Here is a 14,624-nt window from a genome sequence, read left to right as displayed (position 1 = left end):
TAGAAGATTTTTTGAATTTACCGACAGTTTATACATAGTTGCCACATGTAATCTAAGTTCATTCTTGTATATTAATCAAGTGGAGAAACATAAACTTCCTTCTTTCCCTTATTATATAATAAGGAAGATAATCCTAAACTTTTTTTTTCCTTTTTTACGACAAGACAATCCTGCACTCTCTTATCTTCTTTTGTGACAACGAAGAACATCACATATTTCATTCCCTTCCTTCAAAGTATAAAAACATATCCTGAACAAGAAAAAAGATAGAGGACTATCTCCTTTCTCATATCACTCGATAGTTCATATTTAGAGGTCTCGGATTGCTAACTTGAGTGTCGAAGGGACCGAGCCAGGAAACCTCCTCGACCTTAGTCTTCATGCAGGTACCACCTCGAGAGCATAATACTTTCACATCAGGAGCTCAACACCTCCACCTCGGATCTACCTTAGAATCACCTTGTAGTCACTTCGAATAATCCTGGACATACGGATTTGGACCGCATCGGATTGACTAAGACATCAACGATATTTTCCCATAACATTTTGATGCTAGAAAGAAGGCTTGGTGTCATAGGTATATTCGCTTATCAACCCTCTCAAAGAATGCTCCAACGATGAGGCCTCACCTCCAACCCATAACACTTTTACTAAGGGGGGCAATCGTCATCCTTCTTATATATAGATATATCTGGTGGGAAGACCCGAGATCCGCTATGGCGGAAAGGGGACATAAATCCACCATGACAAAAAAAGATTTGAAGCTGACCACCGAAAGACTTGAGATCTGCTATAGCAAAGAAGAAACATAAAATCCACCACGACAAAGAAGATTTAAAGCCTGCATGGCAAGAATACCCGAGATTGGCTACGGTGGAGAAGGGATATAAAATCCACTATAACAGAAAGAAGATTTAAAGCCCGTCATGGTGGGAAAACCCGAGATCCGCTACGATGGAGAAGGAACATGAAATCCGCTATGATAGAAAGAATATTTGAAGCCTGCTATGGTAGGAAGACCCAAGATCCGCTACGACGAAGAAGGGACATAAAATCCACCACGACGAAAAGAAGATTTGAAGCTCACCATGGTGAGAAGACCTAAGATCAACTACAACGGAGAAGGGACATGAAATCCACCATGACAGAAAGAAGAGTTAAGCCTGCCACGATTGGAAAACTTGACCCGTTCTAAGATAAATCTATTATAACGGAGGCACAAGCCCGAATACACCTAAGAAGCGTAAGTCGGGAAACCCGATTGACACCGAAATAAATCTGCTATAGTGAAAGCGTAAGGCCAAACGAGGCTGAGACACGTGAGTCAAAAACCCCGATCAACATCAAAATAAAACTACTACAACGAAAGCATAAGGAAGAATGATCTCAAGAAGTGTGAGTTGGAAAAACCTAATCAACACTAAAGTAAATCTACTATGGCGAAAGTGCAAAACCAAATGCGCCCGAGACACGTAAGTAAGGAAGACCCCATGGGCACCAAAACAAAATCGCTACGATGAAAGTGTAAGACCAAATGTATTCGAGACACATGAATCAGGAAGACCTGATCGACACCGAGATAAATCTGCTTTGATAAAAATGCAAGACTGAACATGCCCGAGATATGTGATTCATGAAGACCAGATTGGCACCGAGATAAATCCGCTATGATGAAAATACAATGTCAAATGCACCTGAGACGCGCGAGTCGGGAAGACCTAATTGGCACCGATATAAATCCGCTACAATGAATGCATAGGCTAAATATGGTCTAAATGTATAAAGTCGGAAAACTCGACTAACGCCAAAGAAAAACCACTACGATGGAGGCACAACCCCATCGCACCCCGAGATACTTGAATCGAGAAAACCCGACCCGCACGTGTTTCAAGTCCCTTAACGGAGAAACCAAACTATGTGTTTCGAGTCCCTCTTACAAGAGCCTCGAAACATGCCTTTACGAGGGACAAATGATAGGAAATTTATCAACAGTTAATACACAATCGTCATGTGTCATCCAAGTTATTCATTTACGTATATAAAGATTCAGAACAAAGAAACATAAGCTTCTTTCTTGTTTATTATGGTAATGAATGTAATAACAAACTTCCTTCTCTCCCTTTTATGATAAGAAAAATAATCCTAAGCTTTCTTCTCTTCTTTTATGATAAGAAAAATAATCTTAAACTTCATTTATTTTCTTTATGACAAGAAATGACATTACAAACTTCTTTCCCCTCCTTCTACATGTAAAAACACGTTCTAAACCGAAAACATGAAAAAGGAGGGAGGACTCTCTCCTTTCTTGAGTTACTCGAGTCTACATTTAGGAACCTCATATTACTAACTGAAGCATGGATCGAGTCGAGAAACCTCGCCCGACCCTAGTCTTCGTGCATGTACTATCTGGGGAGCACAATGCATTTACCTCAAGAACATAATACTCTTACCTTGAGAGCTCGATACCTCCACCTCAGATCAATCTCAAAATCACCTCGGAGCAACCTCGAAGACATTTCGGACAATCCTTGCACACACGAGTTTGGATAACCAAGACGCCAATCACATTTTCTCCTAATAGTTCACTATACCCTTTTCACAAGAGAGCTGATATGTAATTGCTAGGAGCAATAGTAATCCAAAGACTACGTGAAATTATAGCCAATAAATTCTATTAGAATGTCTAAACAAATCGAAGAACAAAAAAAAAAAAAAGTAACAGACACAAAGTAAGAAAACAAATAAATAAATAAATAAATAAAATATTTTTTAAAAGATTTTCATCTTAAAATAATAATTATTTTTTTTAAAAAAAAAAGATTTTCATCTTAAAATAATAATACAAAGCAGCAGGTCATGGCTGCCTCCGGACTGCTGCGTGTCTCATTCTGGCATGATTTGCAAGCCCGTTAGCATATCCGTTGCCTTTCTGATAAATGTGAGAAATCTTAGTACCCCAAAGTTTGGGAACCTCCTCTTTTGTATACATCACTGCACTGCTGTATACATCATGAGCGAAGAACATGCATATCACGTTATTTCCTTGAATCACCATAACACTGCTTTCTCTTCCCTTTTTTTTGGCCTGGTGAGTAACCCATCAGTTTGATTGTCGTCTTGGATCTCAAAGATGGATATCGTGTTACCGTCCTCGTTGTGCATGAGATCCGAGGAGATGTTCTTCCCACTTCCATAGTCCTCGGTCGGTTCGTCATAAAAGATCATCATCTCACCGTCTGTCTCTCTGTCTTTCGCTTCAATCTCTCTCGTCATCCATCGAACATTAGAAATCCCTGGTCATGTGGTCCACAGTTTCCAACAAGCACGACACGGAATCTACTCGACCACAGACCCTCTCGTGTTGCACCAACCGATGCTAACTCTTACAAGAGAGGGATGATGCAAGAGGAAAGGACATCGATGGAGATGCAGATGGAGATTGTGCTGCTGCTGCCACTGCGCCATGCAATTATGCGAAGCTAAGCTCTTCTCGGACATCATCACTCCACGAAATGACGACGCCCACTGCCATTGAGTTTTGTCATCTGCCGTAACGTGCATGGCATCACGCTTTTGCCTCTCGGATACTGGTACGACCATCTCCATCTCCTCTCGATCTCTTATGCTCTCGGACACTGATACGACCATCTCAGCCCTACCATCTCCTCTCAAGCTCCTATGGCAGAGACCAACCTCTGTTACACCCCACCCTCATCCCTCGGTGGCGTCACGGTCTTACTACTCCACTTGGAGGTCCATCAACAAGACTATTAATTTGGAGGTGGAAAGAATGGAGGCTGCACTTCACCTTTTCCTCCCATCATAATTGTTCCTTGGTGTTGCAGTAAGCACGCATCTCGATAGGAATGTTGGGCTGTCCACTGTCCAAATAATAAGATCCTTAGCATCCCCCATCAACGTTTACCTCTCAACACCATCGCCACGGAAGAGACAGAGAGAGAGAGAGAGTGATAAAAGACCGCATTTTTATCCACCTGGTTGCTCTGCGTTCGCTGGCCGCTGTCTAATGGCGACGCGACCGCCTCGGGTGGCGGAGCTCCTACTGTTACTACCATCATTGCTCCTCCTCCTCCTCTTGCCGCAGCAGGTAGTCTCCGATCCGGACGATGAGACCTGCCTCTCCAACCTCCGCAGCTCCCTGACGGACCCAAACGGCGGCCTCCGGAACTGGACGGCGGACACCTTCGCCGCCCCCTGCAACGGCTTCACCTCCTACCTTGAGGGTGTCACCTGCAACAACGGCCGCGTGTACAAGCTCTCCCTGCAGGGCCTCTCCCTCGGCGGCGCCCTCTCCACCTCCCTCGCCAACTGCACCAACCTCCAGTCGCTCGACCTCTCCTCCAACGCCCTTTCCGGCGCCATCCCCCCGGAGCTCGCCTCCCTCCTCAACCTCGCCGTCCTCAACCTCTCCTCCAACCGCCTCTCCGGCCGTATCCCCCCCGAGCTCGCCCTCTGCTCCTACCTCAACGTGCTCGACCTCCACGCTAACCTCCTCACGGGGCTCATCCCCGACCAGCTTGGTCTCCTCGTCCGCCTCTCCACCTTCGACGTCTCCGACAACCGTCTCGAGGGGCCCATCCCGGCGCTGCTAGCCAACCGGACGGCGGTGGGAGGCGCCGGGGCCGCGGCTCTACCCAGGTTCAACGCCAGCTCGTTCGTCGGGAACAAGGACTTGTACGGGTACCCGCTGCCGCCAAAGCGGGGCGGCGGCCTGTCGGTTCTTGCCATTGTCGGGATCGGCGTCGGCAGCGGGCTTCTCAGCTTGGTGCTCAGCTTCACTGCCGTTTGTGTTTGGCTTCGGGTCACGGAGAAGGCCGCGCCGATGCCCGGCGAGGAGGGAAAGATATCGCACCTCATGCCCGACTACTGACCGCTTCCCCTTTCAGCTCCGCATTATTTCTCCATTGGCCTCTGCTTTTGTTTTTTGTTTTTACTTTTTTTCTGAGAGTAAATACTGACTGCTCCTTTTTCATTCTCCCTCTTCTGATTCACAATTTGTGTTGATCGAGAAACGAATTAGGATGTAAAGCGAGTCACTGCTTCCTTGCGGGATTTGGTGTGGTTCATTCACATCATAAATAGTCGCTTTTTTATGACAGGATTAAATATGGATTAGGAGCTGAAATCCTGCAATCTTTAATCTTTTGTCCTCTGCTGTTTCGTCTCGAGCACATCAGTCGCCGTCGATAAACTGCATGTTCCCCCAGCAGACTCCTCGGATCCAATATGAATGGGAAATGCATTATTGCAGCAATACTGTCCGAGACACCGCAGTCGAGCAGCATGAAATGAACGTGAAGAGTGCTGACACAGACGCAGTCACTGCACTGACCATCCGCAGGGCTGCTGTGATTGTTATGATGAAGAAAGCTCGCTCGCTGGGATTGAGAATTTGCAAGAGAAAGAAGGGTGGCCCACGTCCAAAGCAGCCACTTATTTTTTCTTTGGGAAAGGCGTGCAGGCGTGCTCAAGGGCGGGGGCCCTATGCCAAAAGTTTCGTGGTGGAGCGAGCAGCTTTGCATGCAAGAATGACACGCCATGCGACATAGAATAGACAATGGAGGGATGCCTTGTTCCTTCCAACCTCAACCTCGATGCTTCCCACCTTTCGCATCACGAATCCTCCCCTTCCATCGACCTCATAAGCATTCGTTTCTTAATGCGGTAGCGTGAGCTGGTCAAACACCCTTCATCTTATTTCTTTTGGATTCGTTTCTCTTTTCAGCAGGACCGCCCATGCCAACTAAAATCTATCAAGCACTTTTTCTTTTCCCTCATAATAATGGTGTACATTAAATCAAAACTTAAAAAATAGACGTCGTCTTACTCTGTTTTCTCCTCTGTCATGCTCTCCACGTTTACAGCTGCAAGTATGGACATCTCCCATTCCTCCTCTCCAGCTTCACCTCAGCAACTTCTGCAGCACAAGAATGCATCCTTTGCTCTCTCATTAAAGAGAGACACATTGAAAGTTGTCAAACAATTTTTGCAGACACGAGATGGGTAAGATAAAAGTAGTATAGCAATGCAAGATGAAGACATGCGAGTGATGACACCTTTATTGTCTTGGTTTTGATCAGGGGCCGTATTGTATTCCGTGGCTTTTGCTCTGAAATCTGTGTGCAGCAGATGGGAGTAAAAACATGAAATACTTGGATAAAATCGTTTTAAAAAAAAAGGGTACAAATCCTTTAATGTATGACTATTCCATCCAAATTAAATTCTCATGCATAAATAAAACAAATCAATCTGTTTCGGTGTTTTGTTTTGTTTTTTGTTTTTTTTTTTTTTTTTACACCATCTCTTAGTTGAACATGCAAGTGGACCACCAGCACCATTGTACCAGGCATAGACTTATTAAACAGACAATTATAATCGACTCCAACACTACCAGTGGTGACAGGTGATGTTCGCTAGCAGAAAGTAGAGTGGTGGCTCAACAAATTTACTCTGCTGCTGCATCTTAAAGTGAACAAAGCAACTGAGTTTGTGTTTATTTTAATTGGTACCTCAGCATTTATAAGGTATCTACATCTACATGCTACTGATGATGTTTCAATTGAAGACATAATCCAGCCATTAAATAACATTCTAGAAAATATCAGTAGTCATGAATTTACATGGAACACAAGCCACAGAAAGCAGATCAGCTGATGAGCCTAAGTGCCACTAAACGACATCTAGAAGTTACATTAAGTTCAACTTGTTAATGATGGCAACAAAAAATGCCTACAAGTCCCACCACCATGCTCTAAACAAAAAGTTAATGTAGTCTCTTCCCTTTTTTTCCCCATGAATGCATCACAATCTCCAACTTAAAGAATGCATGGTTTCAAGAATTCTTATGTATCTTTTTTGTCTTTTGATGATATCAACTTACAAATTCGTTTGTGACCCAGATGATCAAGATTAATAACAAAAACTTTCTTCCTACTTTCAAGGGTAAGATTATGTATGTCGACACTCCCTATTCCCTGCATTAATGGGTGGCTCGTGAATTAGGCCACTTTTTTCTTTTAAGAAAACAACTATATTGAAAAATTCTACAACAACGTAGAAAAGTCATTGTCCATGGAAGACATCAACTATCTTAAAGAATTTCCTATAATAATTTACAAAATTACTATTGACGAGCTTGTTGAAATTTATTTCCCTCGCTCTAATAGGAGGGTATACTAACAACAAGCAGGTCATCTGTGTGAATAAGTATGTCATTTATGGGTCTTCAGTGCACACACATTCCACATTACACAATTTCTATCTGCTAATTTCACATAAAAGTTTCTCATACTACAAATATAAAATAATATTTGTAAATTGCATTGTTTAGCTAATGACGAATTTCACATAAACATTTCTTTGGCTTCAACGCCCCAAGAATAGTTCAAAGCCAAATATTTTGGCATTACGGAGTTTTTTATAAGACTGAACTTTAGCACAAAGTCTATGCAATTTAAATTGAAATTCATCTTGCACTTTGTATAACCTTATACACTAAAAACAAGTTCTCTTTAATTGTTGCATCACCCATATATTTTACATGCAGTGTGCATGTGACAAATGTGCCAAACCATTCATGACCATAAAAGATGACAAAGTAACTATGACACGCTCCTGCACAATATAGGAGTTGTCTGATTCGTTACTTATTTACATACTATAAAAAAAATACAGCACTAAGTAAAATCTTCCAGGACAATGAAATATTTAAGACCTAAGCATCAGCCACTTGCACAGGATATGTTAGTAGACGGTTTTAAGCACACCAAGATCACTCAGAAATCATTCTAAATCCACTCGAAAATCACTTTAACACAAACAAAGAAATCATTTAAGAAAGCAGCTAGCCATGAAAATAAGAGCAATATGCAATCATAATCTGCTTCAATATAATTTCCAAAATAATGCACAAATAAATGACGCGATCACTGCAAAATAAAAGAACAGCCTTGACAAACAACTTAACCAAGAAAGGTCAGATGTATTGTACGCAAGCTCCATACCACATAAGAACATAACTTGCTCTATCGTACTATTTAGATATCAAGCAAATCAACTTACAAATTTTCATGAGAACTAATGGAAAAAAAGAATCACAGCGGAGGCAAAGAAACTATAATTAGGTCAACAAAATCTAACATTGTCTAATATTAATAATCAAGTTGGAAGGGTATATTTGTCCTTTACACTAGGATTCTATCTCTTGTCAGGAGAGCAACAACTTGATATGTTGGTGTGGAGATAGTTGGAAGGGGAGTACATCTGACATCACATATGTAGTGCCATTTTACTTAAATTGGATTCCTCAGTCCTCTTCTCTTTGTTGATGGTAGAGGGGAGATCGAGAAGTCCGTCGGAGTTTCATCGAAGGACAAAGGGGCATCGTCGAAAAGGATTGAGGTAGGTGTCCCATCTCTTTCTCCTAGTTTAATCTCACAAAACTATGATCATCATCTTGATCTCACAAAATATCATTCATGTTACCATGTTCATGATTTTCTTCTCAAATCTAATAAAAACTTACTGTATCATGCTTTCTACTAGAAACAAATATATTTATATATTATGCTCTAAAGTTATGTGATGAAATAACACAAAAGAATAACAATCTAACTTATGATAACAATACCAAGTTATCTTCTATCAAACACAAATACCAAGGACCAATAACATCACATGTAAGAAGTATAAAGTTTATTATAAAAATAACAACCTAACTTATTACATAAAATGTTCAAAAATTAATCATGGTTTGAAAAGCTAACAAGCAACAAAAAATAAGTCTTAGGTCGACTGCTCAAAGGTAGGACATGTGTTGTTCCTCCTATCATTGCTCGTCATTGTCTTGTGTCTCCGAAAAATTTTACAACAATAACATTTAGCAACAATGTTGCATAGGGTAATCCTGAATATACAAAAAGTGCATCAAGGTAGATGGCATGGTATGCAATTTCGAATGGTACCACCCGGTACGGGCGATACATACCGGTCCGATAGCATACCGGTACGCGGACCGCCCGCTACAGTACTACAGCAATACACTGTAGCAGTTCTACAGTGCTACAATGCTGTAGTAAGAGGAAATCGCTCGGTAAGCCCTGGTGTACCGAACTCGCTCGGTAAACCCTGGTGTACCGCTCGGTACGCCAGTACCATACCAAGCCAACCTCGAAACACCGGTACAGTACGATATTGCATACCTTGGCACAAATTAAAATAACAAAAAGGATATCACAATCAGCGATTAATACATTGAATATTGCAAAATACAATCCACACAATACAACAAACAATATATATATATACAACATCATATACACATGCAAAGGGCGATTGATAGTGGATGCCTGCAGCACCTAAGGCATCTGTGGACATCCCATTTGCATGTGTATATGATGTTGTATATGTACATATGGTTTGTTATATTGTGTGCATTGTATTTTGCATTATTCAATACATTAACCACTATTTGTGCTATCATTTCTGTCATCTTATTTTCTATTGTCTGCCTTGATGCACCTTTTGTTTATTCGAGATTATCCTACTGAGCATTGTTGCTGAATTTTATTATTGCAAAATTTTTCAAATGCACAGGACAATAACGACCAACAACAAGAGGAACAACACATGTCCTATCTATGAATAGTCGACCTAACATTTGTTTTTATTGTTTGTTAGCTTTTTAAACCGCGCCCAAATAATGTTGGAACATTTTATTTTATGTAAAAACATGTCCTATCTTTGAGGAGGATGACCTAACATTTGTTTTTGTTGCTTATTAGCTTTTTAAACCATGACCAAATAATATTGGAACATTTTATGTAATAGGTTGTTATTGTTACAATAAGCTTGAGACTTCTATCATGTGATGATATCACGTGATGTTGTTGACCCTTAGTATTTGTGTTTAAAATAACATGAAGACATACCTCGATATTTGTATAATAAGTTAGGTTGTTATTCTTTCATGTTATTTCATCACATAACTTTAGAAGCATGATCCAACAAGTTTTTACAACATGTCAATTCATACATGTTAAAAAATCTAGATTTGAGAAAAATAAATCATGAACATAGTTACATGAATGATATTTTATGATATCAATAATGGGAGATATATTTTATGAGATTAATATGGGAAGAAGGGATGGGATACCTACCTCAATCCCTTTCAGTGATGCTGTGACGAAACTCTTACAAACTCCATGATCTCCCTTCCATTGAGGAATTCAACTTAGTAATGAAACCACGTAAGTAATGTCGGATTTACTCAATCCCCTTCTAACTATCTCCACAACAGCATATCAAGTTGTTGCTATGTTAGAGATAGAATCCTACTGCAAAGATAACATACCCTTCCAACTGGATTATTAATATTAGATAAAAAGTGACGGTTCTGTCAGAATGTGTAAGAATATTCCATAACCCTAAAACATTGGAAGTACAGAACCAATCAAGAAACAGGAAAGACATGTCAAATTTACCGAAGAACACAGTAAAATACAAACGCGAGTCGTTTTTTATACAGAAATCATTCACAGAACTGCTATTGATAGTCGAAAGCGTCAAGAAACTCCATAACCCTCGAACATTGCAAGAAGAGAACGAATCATGAAACGGGAGAGAGGCGCCAAATTTAACAAAGAACAGAAATATTGCAACCATGAGCCATTTATTATGCCGAAATCACTCACAGGACTGCTATTGATATTTGAAAACGTCACAAAACTCCATGACCCTCGAACATTGCAAGAAGAGACCGAATCGAGAAACGGGAGACAGGCGTCAAATTTACCAAAGAACACCAGTAAAATACAAACATAAGCCATTTGTTACGCTGAAATCACTCACAGAACTGCTATCGATCGTTGAAAGCGTCGCAAAACTATACAACCCTCGAACGTCGCAAGAAGCGAACCAATCAAGAAGCGGGAGAGGCGTGAAATTTACCGCAAAGGTGATGGCGGTGGCTCTAATCAATACGGAGAGAATAGATCCCCGACCCCTGGACGCGTACTCCTCTCCTGCCACGTGTTTTGGTCGCCCTGCCTGTCATCGGGGCTCATCTCTTCAACTTGATCCAAAACAAAGCTCCAAGTTGAGACGCTCAGTTCACAGGCATGCTTCGACGGATCGCTGATAGGGGGGAGGAACACGAAAGAGTTCTCGAAACCAAGGATGGATCTGGAGAATGACTCGGTCGAGCGGCGAGCGAACCGCCTCGTCCGCGTCTTCTTTTCGGAATAGCTTTTTGGTATATAAGGGAGGGTGTATGATTTCGGACTCGGGTCGGAAATAGGTCGGTTTATACAATAAGATCCGACCCACGAACTCTCCCTTGGGCTCCGATATCGATCATGCTCGCATTAAAGGCCCAAGACATGGGCGTGGATTCAGCGGACCATATCCAATACAGTCCACCAAATCCCACCAATCAGAGCTCTCGTTTGATTGGTTCAATTCATGTATGTATGCAATACCTTTTTTTTGCTTTTGAAGCAAATTATATCTGACAAAACCTTTGTCATTTGTAGTGGAAAAATCTGTGAGCCACAATTTATTGTCAATATGGACACTAGGAAAACTCTACCACAGTGGTTCTTTTTATCATGCATTTGTCAGAAATTGAAAGGACATTGACTTTTCCATCTAACAGCAGATTATCAAGTGTACAAAGTCAATGTCCAATGAAAAGAAATGTCCTTTGGACAAAGTCAATGACCATTGACCTCATGATTGATCTCATGATTGATAATAATAAATATTCACTCACTGTTTTGAAAAAGAAAATAATTAAACTAATCCAGTGTTCAAATATTAGAAGTAATTTTGGATCAAGACAAATCCTCTAATTTATTTCCACCTAATGAATGAAGTTGAGGGGTTTAGTGAAAACACACCTCTTTGTTTCGATGGTGATACACAGTGTCAGCTGCAGCCCCAGCATGATGGAAGCTGTATCACCAACACTTGCAACTATTAGGATCTTGTAGGTCATGACTTTGGGTAACACCACCAGTAATTAACACAGAGCTTAAAATCTCAGCTTGCAGTGCAAATGTTGCATATGTGGAGATATTGGGAAGAATCAGAACCTGGAATCCCACTCCTTAGGTGCTTCAAGCTTGGTTATTATGCTTTGCAAGAAAACTTGTCTGCTTGAGAGTCTTCACCAGAAATCTCCACAGGAGCAATTGCCATCGCTAAAACAATGAAACCTATGTGCATCCCTCACAGTAATCTCCCTTCCGGTGATTGCAGAAATAAACTTGATCGAACTATGGCAATCTCCACATATTCTAAGATTCTTCACCACCAATATAGGTACTCCTTCGGCAGTACTGATCAACCCGAATGCAACAGCGAGTTTCTCACTGTGGTATCCAGCCCTTGTCTCTCCTGTAATATTATCCCTTATGGGAGCCCATCTCACATCTGGGACATACCCGGCTAGCTTCATCTTCTTCGACATCTCCTCCAAGAACTGGCAGATATCCTTAATCCTTGGATGTGTAACATCGTCAGCAACAAACACATGGATTTTCTTCTCCAGTTCAATCCAACTGCAACCCGGTTTCTTCCTTACCCCTCTGTCTTTCATCAGCTTTCTAACTGTCGCAAACTCATCCCATCTACCTGTGCTAGCATACATGTTTGACAGCATCACATAGGCAGCTGCATTAGCAGGCTCCAGCTGAAGAAGCTTCTCTGCAGCCATTGCACCCAGCTCCAAGTTTCCATGGGTCCGACAAGCACTGAGTAATGTAGCCCATCCAATCAAGCCTGGATCAAATGGCATTCTCTTGACTAGCCCCTCAGCCTCATCAAACTTCCCAGCTCGAGCCAGAAGATCTAGCATGCACGAGTAATGCTCTTCTCCAGGTTCAATATCATACTTTTGTTTCATAGAATTGAAGTACTTCCAACCCTCATCAACCCTTCCGGTGTGAGCACACGCGGAAAGCACAGAAATGAAAGTGATGCTCGTGGGCACATGATCCAAATTAAGCATCTCTTTGAACAGAACCAACGCTTCTAATCCAAGTCCGTGCTGAGCATATGCCCCGATCATTGTGTTGAACGAGACCACATTCTGTTTGGGCATCCTCTTGAACAGCATATGAGCATCCCTGAGATTGCCACATTTTGAATACATGGAAATTAGTGCATTGTCGACCGAGATTTGGTTGCTTGGAAATTCAGTCTTAATCGTCAGTCCATGCATTTGCTTCCCTTGAGATGGGGATGACAGATTTGAGCACGCACTGATTGCACAGACAAAGCTGCAATCATCAGGCCTGAAACCGGCTCGCTGCATCTCACGAAAGCATTGGATACCTTCCTCGGAGAACTCATCATTGACAGAGTACCCCGAGATCATAGTGTTCCATACAACCAAATCAGGATCATCAACCTCCTCGAAAACTTTCCTTGCGTCGCATATCTGACCGACTTTTGAGTACAGATCAATCAGACCACTTCCGACATGTGAATTCCTCTCAAAACCCGTCTTGATCAGCTGCGCATGGAATTGTGCACCGCCATCTAAGTCCTTCACTGATGTGAATGCTGTCAGCAGACTCGCCAGCGTGTACATGTCGACTTCGAATTCCTTCCTCATCATTTCCTGAAACAAGTTGAGAGCTTTCGGTCCTCGCCGGTGCTGCCCGTAAGCCACGATCATGCAGTTCCAAGAAACAGCATCTCGCGAGGTCACCATCCCACAAAAAACCCTTTCGGCTTCATTCAAGAGGCCACCTTTACTATAGCTGCTGATAAGAGCATTGTTGACAGATACATACGAGTCAAGACCCGAGGCGATAGCAAGCGAGTGTAACTGTTCGACGTCATCAACAACAGAGGAGATGACAGAGGAGAGGGTGAAGCCATCGGCATCAGAGCCAAGGCGGCGCATGTGTGAGAAAAGGCGAACGGAATCGAGGGAGCAGGCGCCATCCGCAGCGGCAAAGGCAGAGAGGAGGGTGTTGTAGGATACGAGGTCAGGGAAGGGGATCCGTAGGAAGAGACGATGAGCTGCGTCGGGGTGGGACAGGCGGGCATAAGCGGCGAGGAGGGCGTTGTGGGAGAAGACGTTCGGGTGGGAAATTTCATCGAACGACTGGTGAGCGAGCGCGAGCTGGCCGCAGCTCGAATAGAGAAGGACGAAGTGGTTGGCGAGGTAGGTGGAGGGGGGAACGAAGGACTTGAGGAAGAGGGCGTGGAGGGCGCGGCCGGCGGTGAGGTCGCGCCGGCCGATGCAGGCTTTGAGGAGGTCGCGGAAGCGGAGTGTGGCGGATTGGAGTTGCGATAACTGAGCCGAGAGCAGGTTCATTCGAGGACCCGCTCGCACGCCTGCCGACTGGCTTCACGATGACTGGGTTCATCGAGTCTATAAGCGTACGCCCAATGCATTTGATCGAATCAGCTCGAGTGCTCCATGTATGTATTCAATGCATGTGGTGCTTAGTTGGAAGCGTATGAATATTGGTGCACCTGTATATTTATTCGAACCAAATTCAATTCAAACAGATACTAATTAAACCAACCTAAAATAATTTAACTTGAAGTTGGTTGGTTAGATTCAATTTGAGTCAAACAAGTTT

At 42.5% G+C, this 14,624-nt stretch overlaps 2 protein-coding genes across 17 annotated transcripts; one reads left to right on the top strand and one right to left on the bottom strand.

Annotated features, from left to right (window-relative positions):
• Nucleotides 1-3,644: 3,644 nt before the first annotated feature.
• On the top strand, nucleotides 3,645-4,993 carry LOC135608511 (receptor-like protein 44). Its single transcript, XM_065101475.1, has one exon. It carries the CDS (start codon nucleotides 4,028-4,030, stop codon nucleotides 4,889-4,891), a length of 864 nt encoding a protein of 287 aa, XP_064957547.1. The 5' UTR covers nucleotides 3,645-4,027; the 3' UTR covers nucleotides 4,892-4,993.
• Nucleotides 4,994-5,243: 250 nt separating this feature from the next.
• Nucleotides 5,244-14,459, bottom strand: LOC103979802 (pentatricopeptide repeat-containing protein At3g49710). Of its 16 annotated transcripts, none has more exons than XM_065101473.1 (4): nucleotides 10,182-14,459; nucleotides 6,078-6,137; nucleotides 5,849-5,958; nucleotides 5,244-5,738 (listed from the first exon to the last, which is right to left on the bottom strand). In XM_065101473.1, exon 1 carries the CDS (start codon nucleotides 14,351-14,353, stop codon nucleotides 12,191-12,193), a length of 2,163 nt encoding a protein of 720 aa, XP_064957545.1. In that variant the 5' UTR covers nucleotides 14,354-14,459; the 3' UTR covers nucleotides 5,244-5,738; nucleotides 5,849-5,958; nucleotides 6,078-6,137; nucleotides 10,182-12,190. The 16 variants fall into 16 exon arrangements, with proteins under 16 accessions (XP_064957545.1, XP_064957543.1, XP_064957546.1 ...); XM_065101471.1 differs by having other exon boundaries at nucleotides 5,244-5,771; nucleotides 5,849-5,938; XM_065101474.1 differs by having other exon boundaries at nucleotides 5,849-5,938.
• Nucleotides 14,460-14,624: the final 165 nt, after the last annotated feature.

This window comes from Musa acuminata, chromosome BXJ2-3 (genome assembly GCF_036884655.1).
Source record: "Musa acuminata AAA Group cultivar baxijiao chromosome BXJ2-3, Cavendish_Baxijiao_AAA, whole genome shotgun sequence".
In the NCBI taxonomy this organism is placed as follows: domain Eukaryota; kingdom Viridiplantae; phylum Streptophyta; class Magnoliopsida; order Zingiberales; family Musaceae; genus Musa; species Musa acuminata.
The sequence above is the reverse complement of the archived record's forward strand: the minus strand, read 5'-3'. Positions and strand labels throughout refer to the sequence as shown.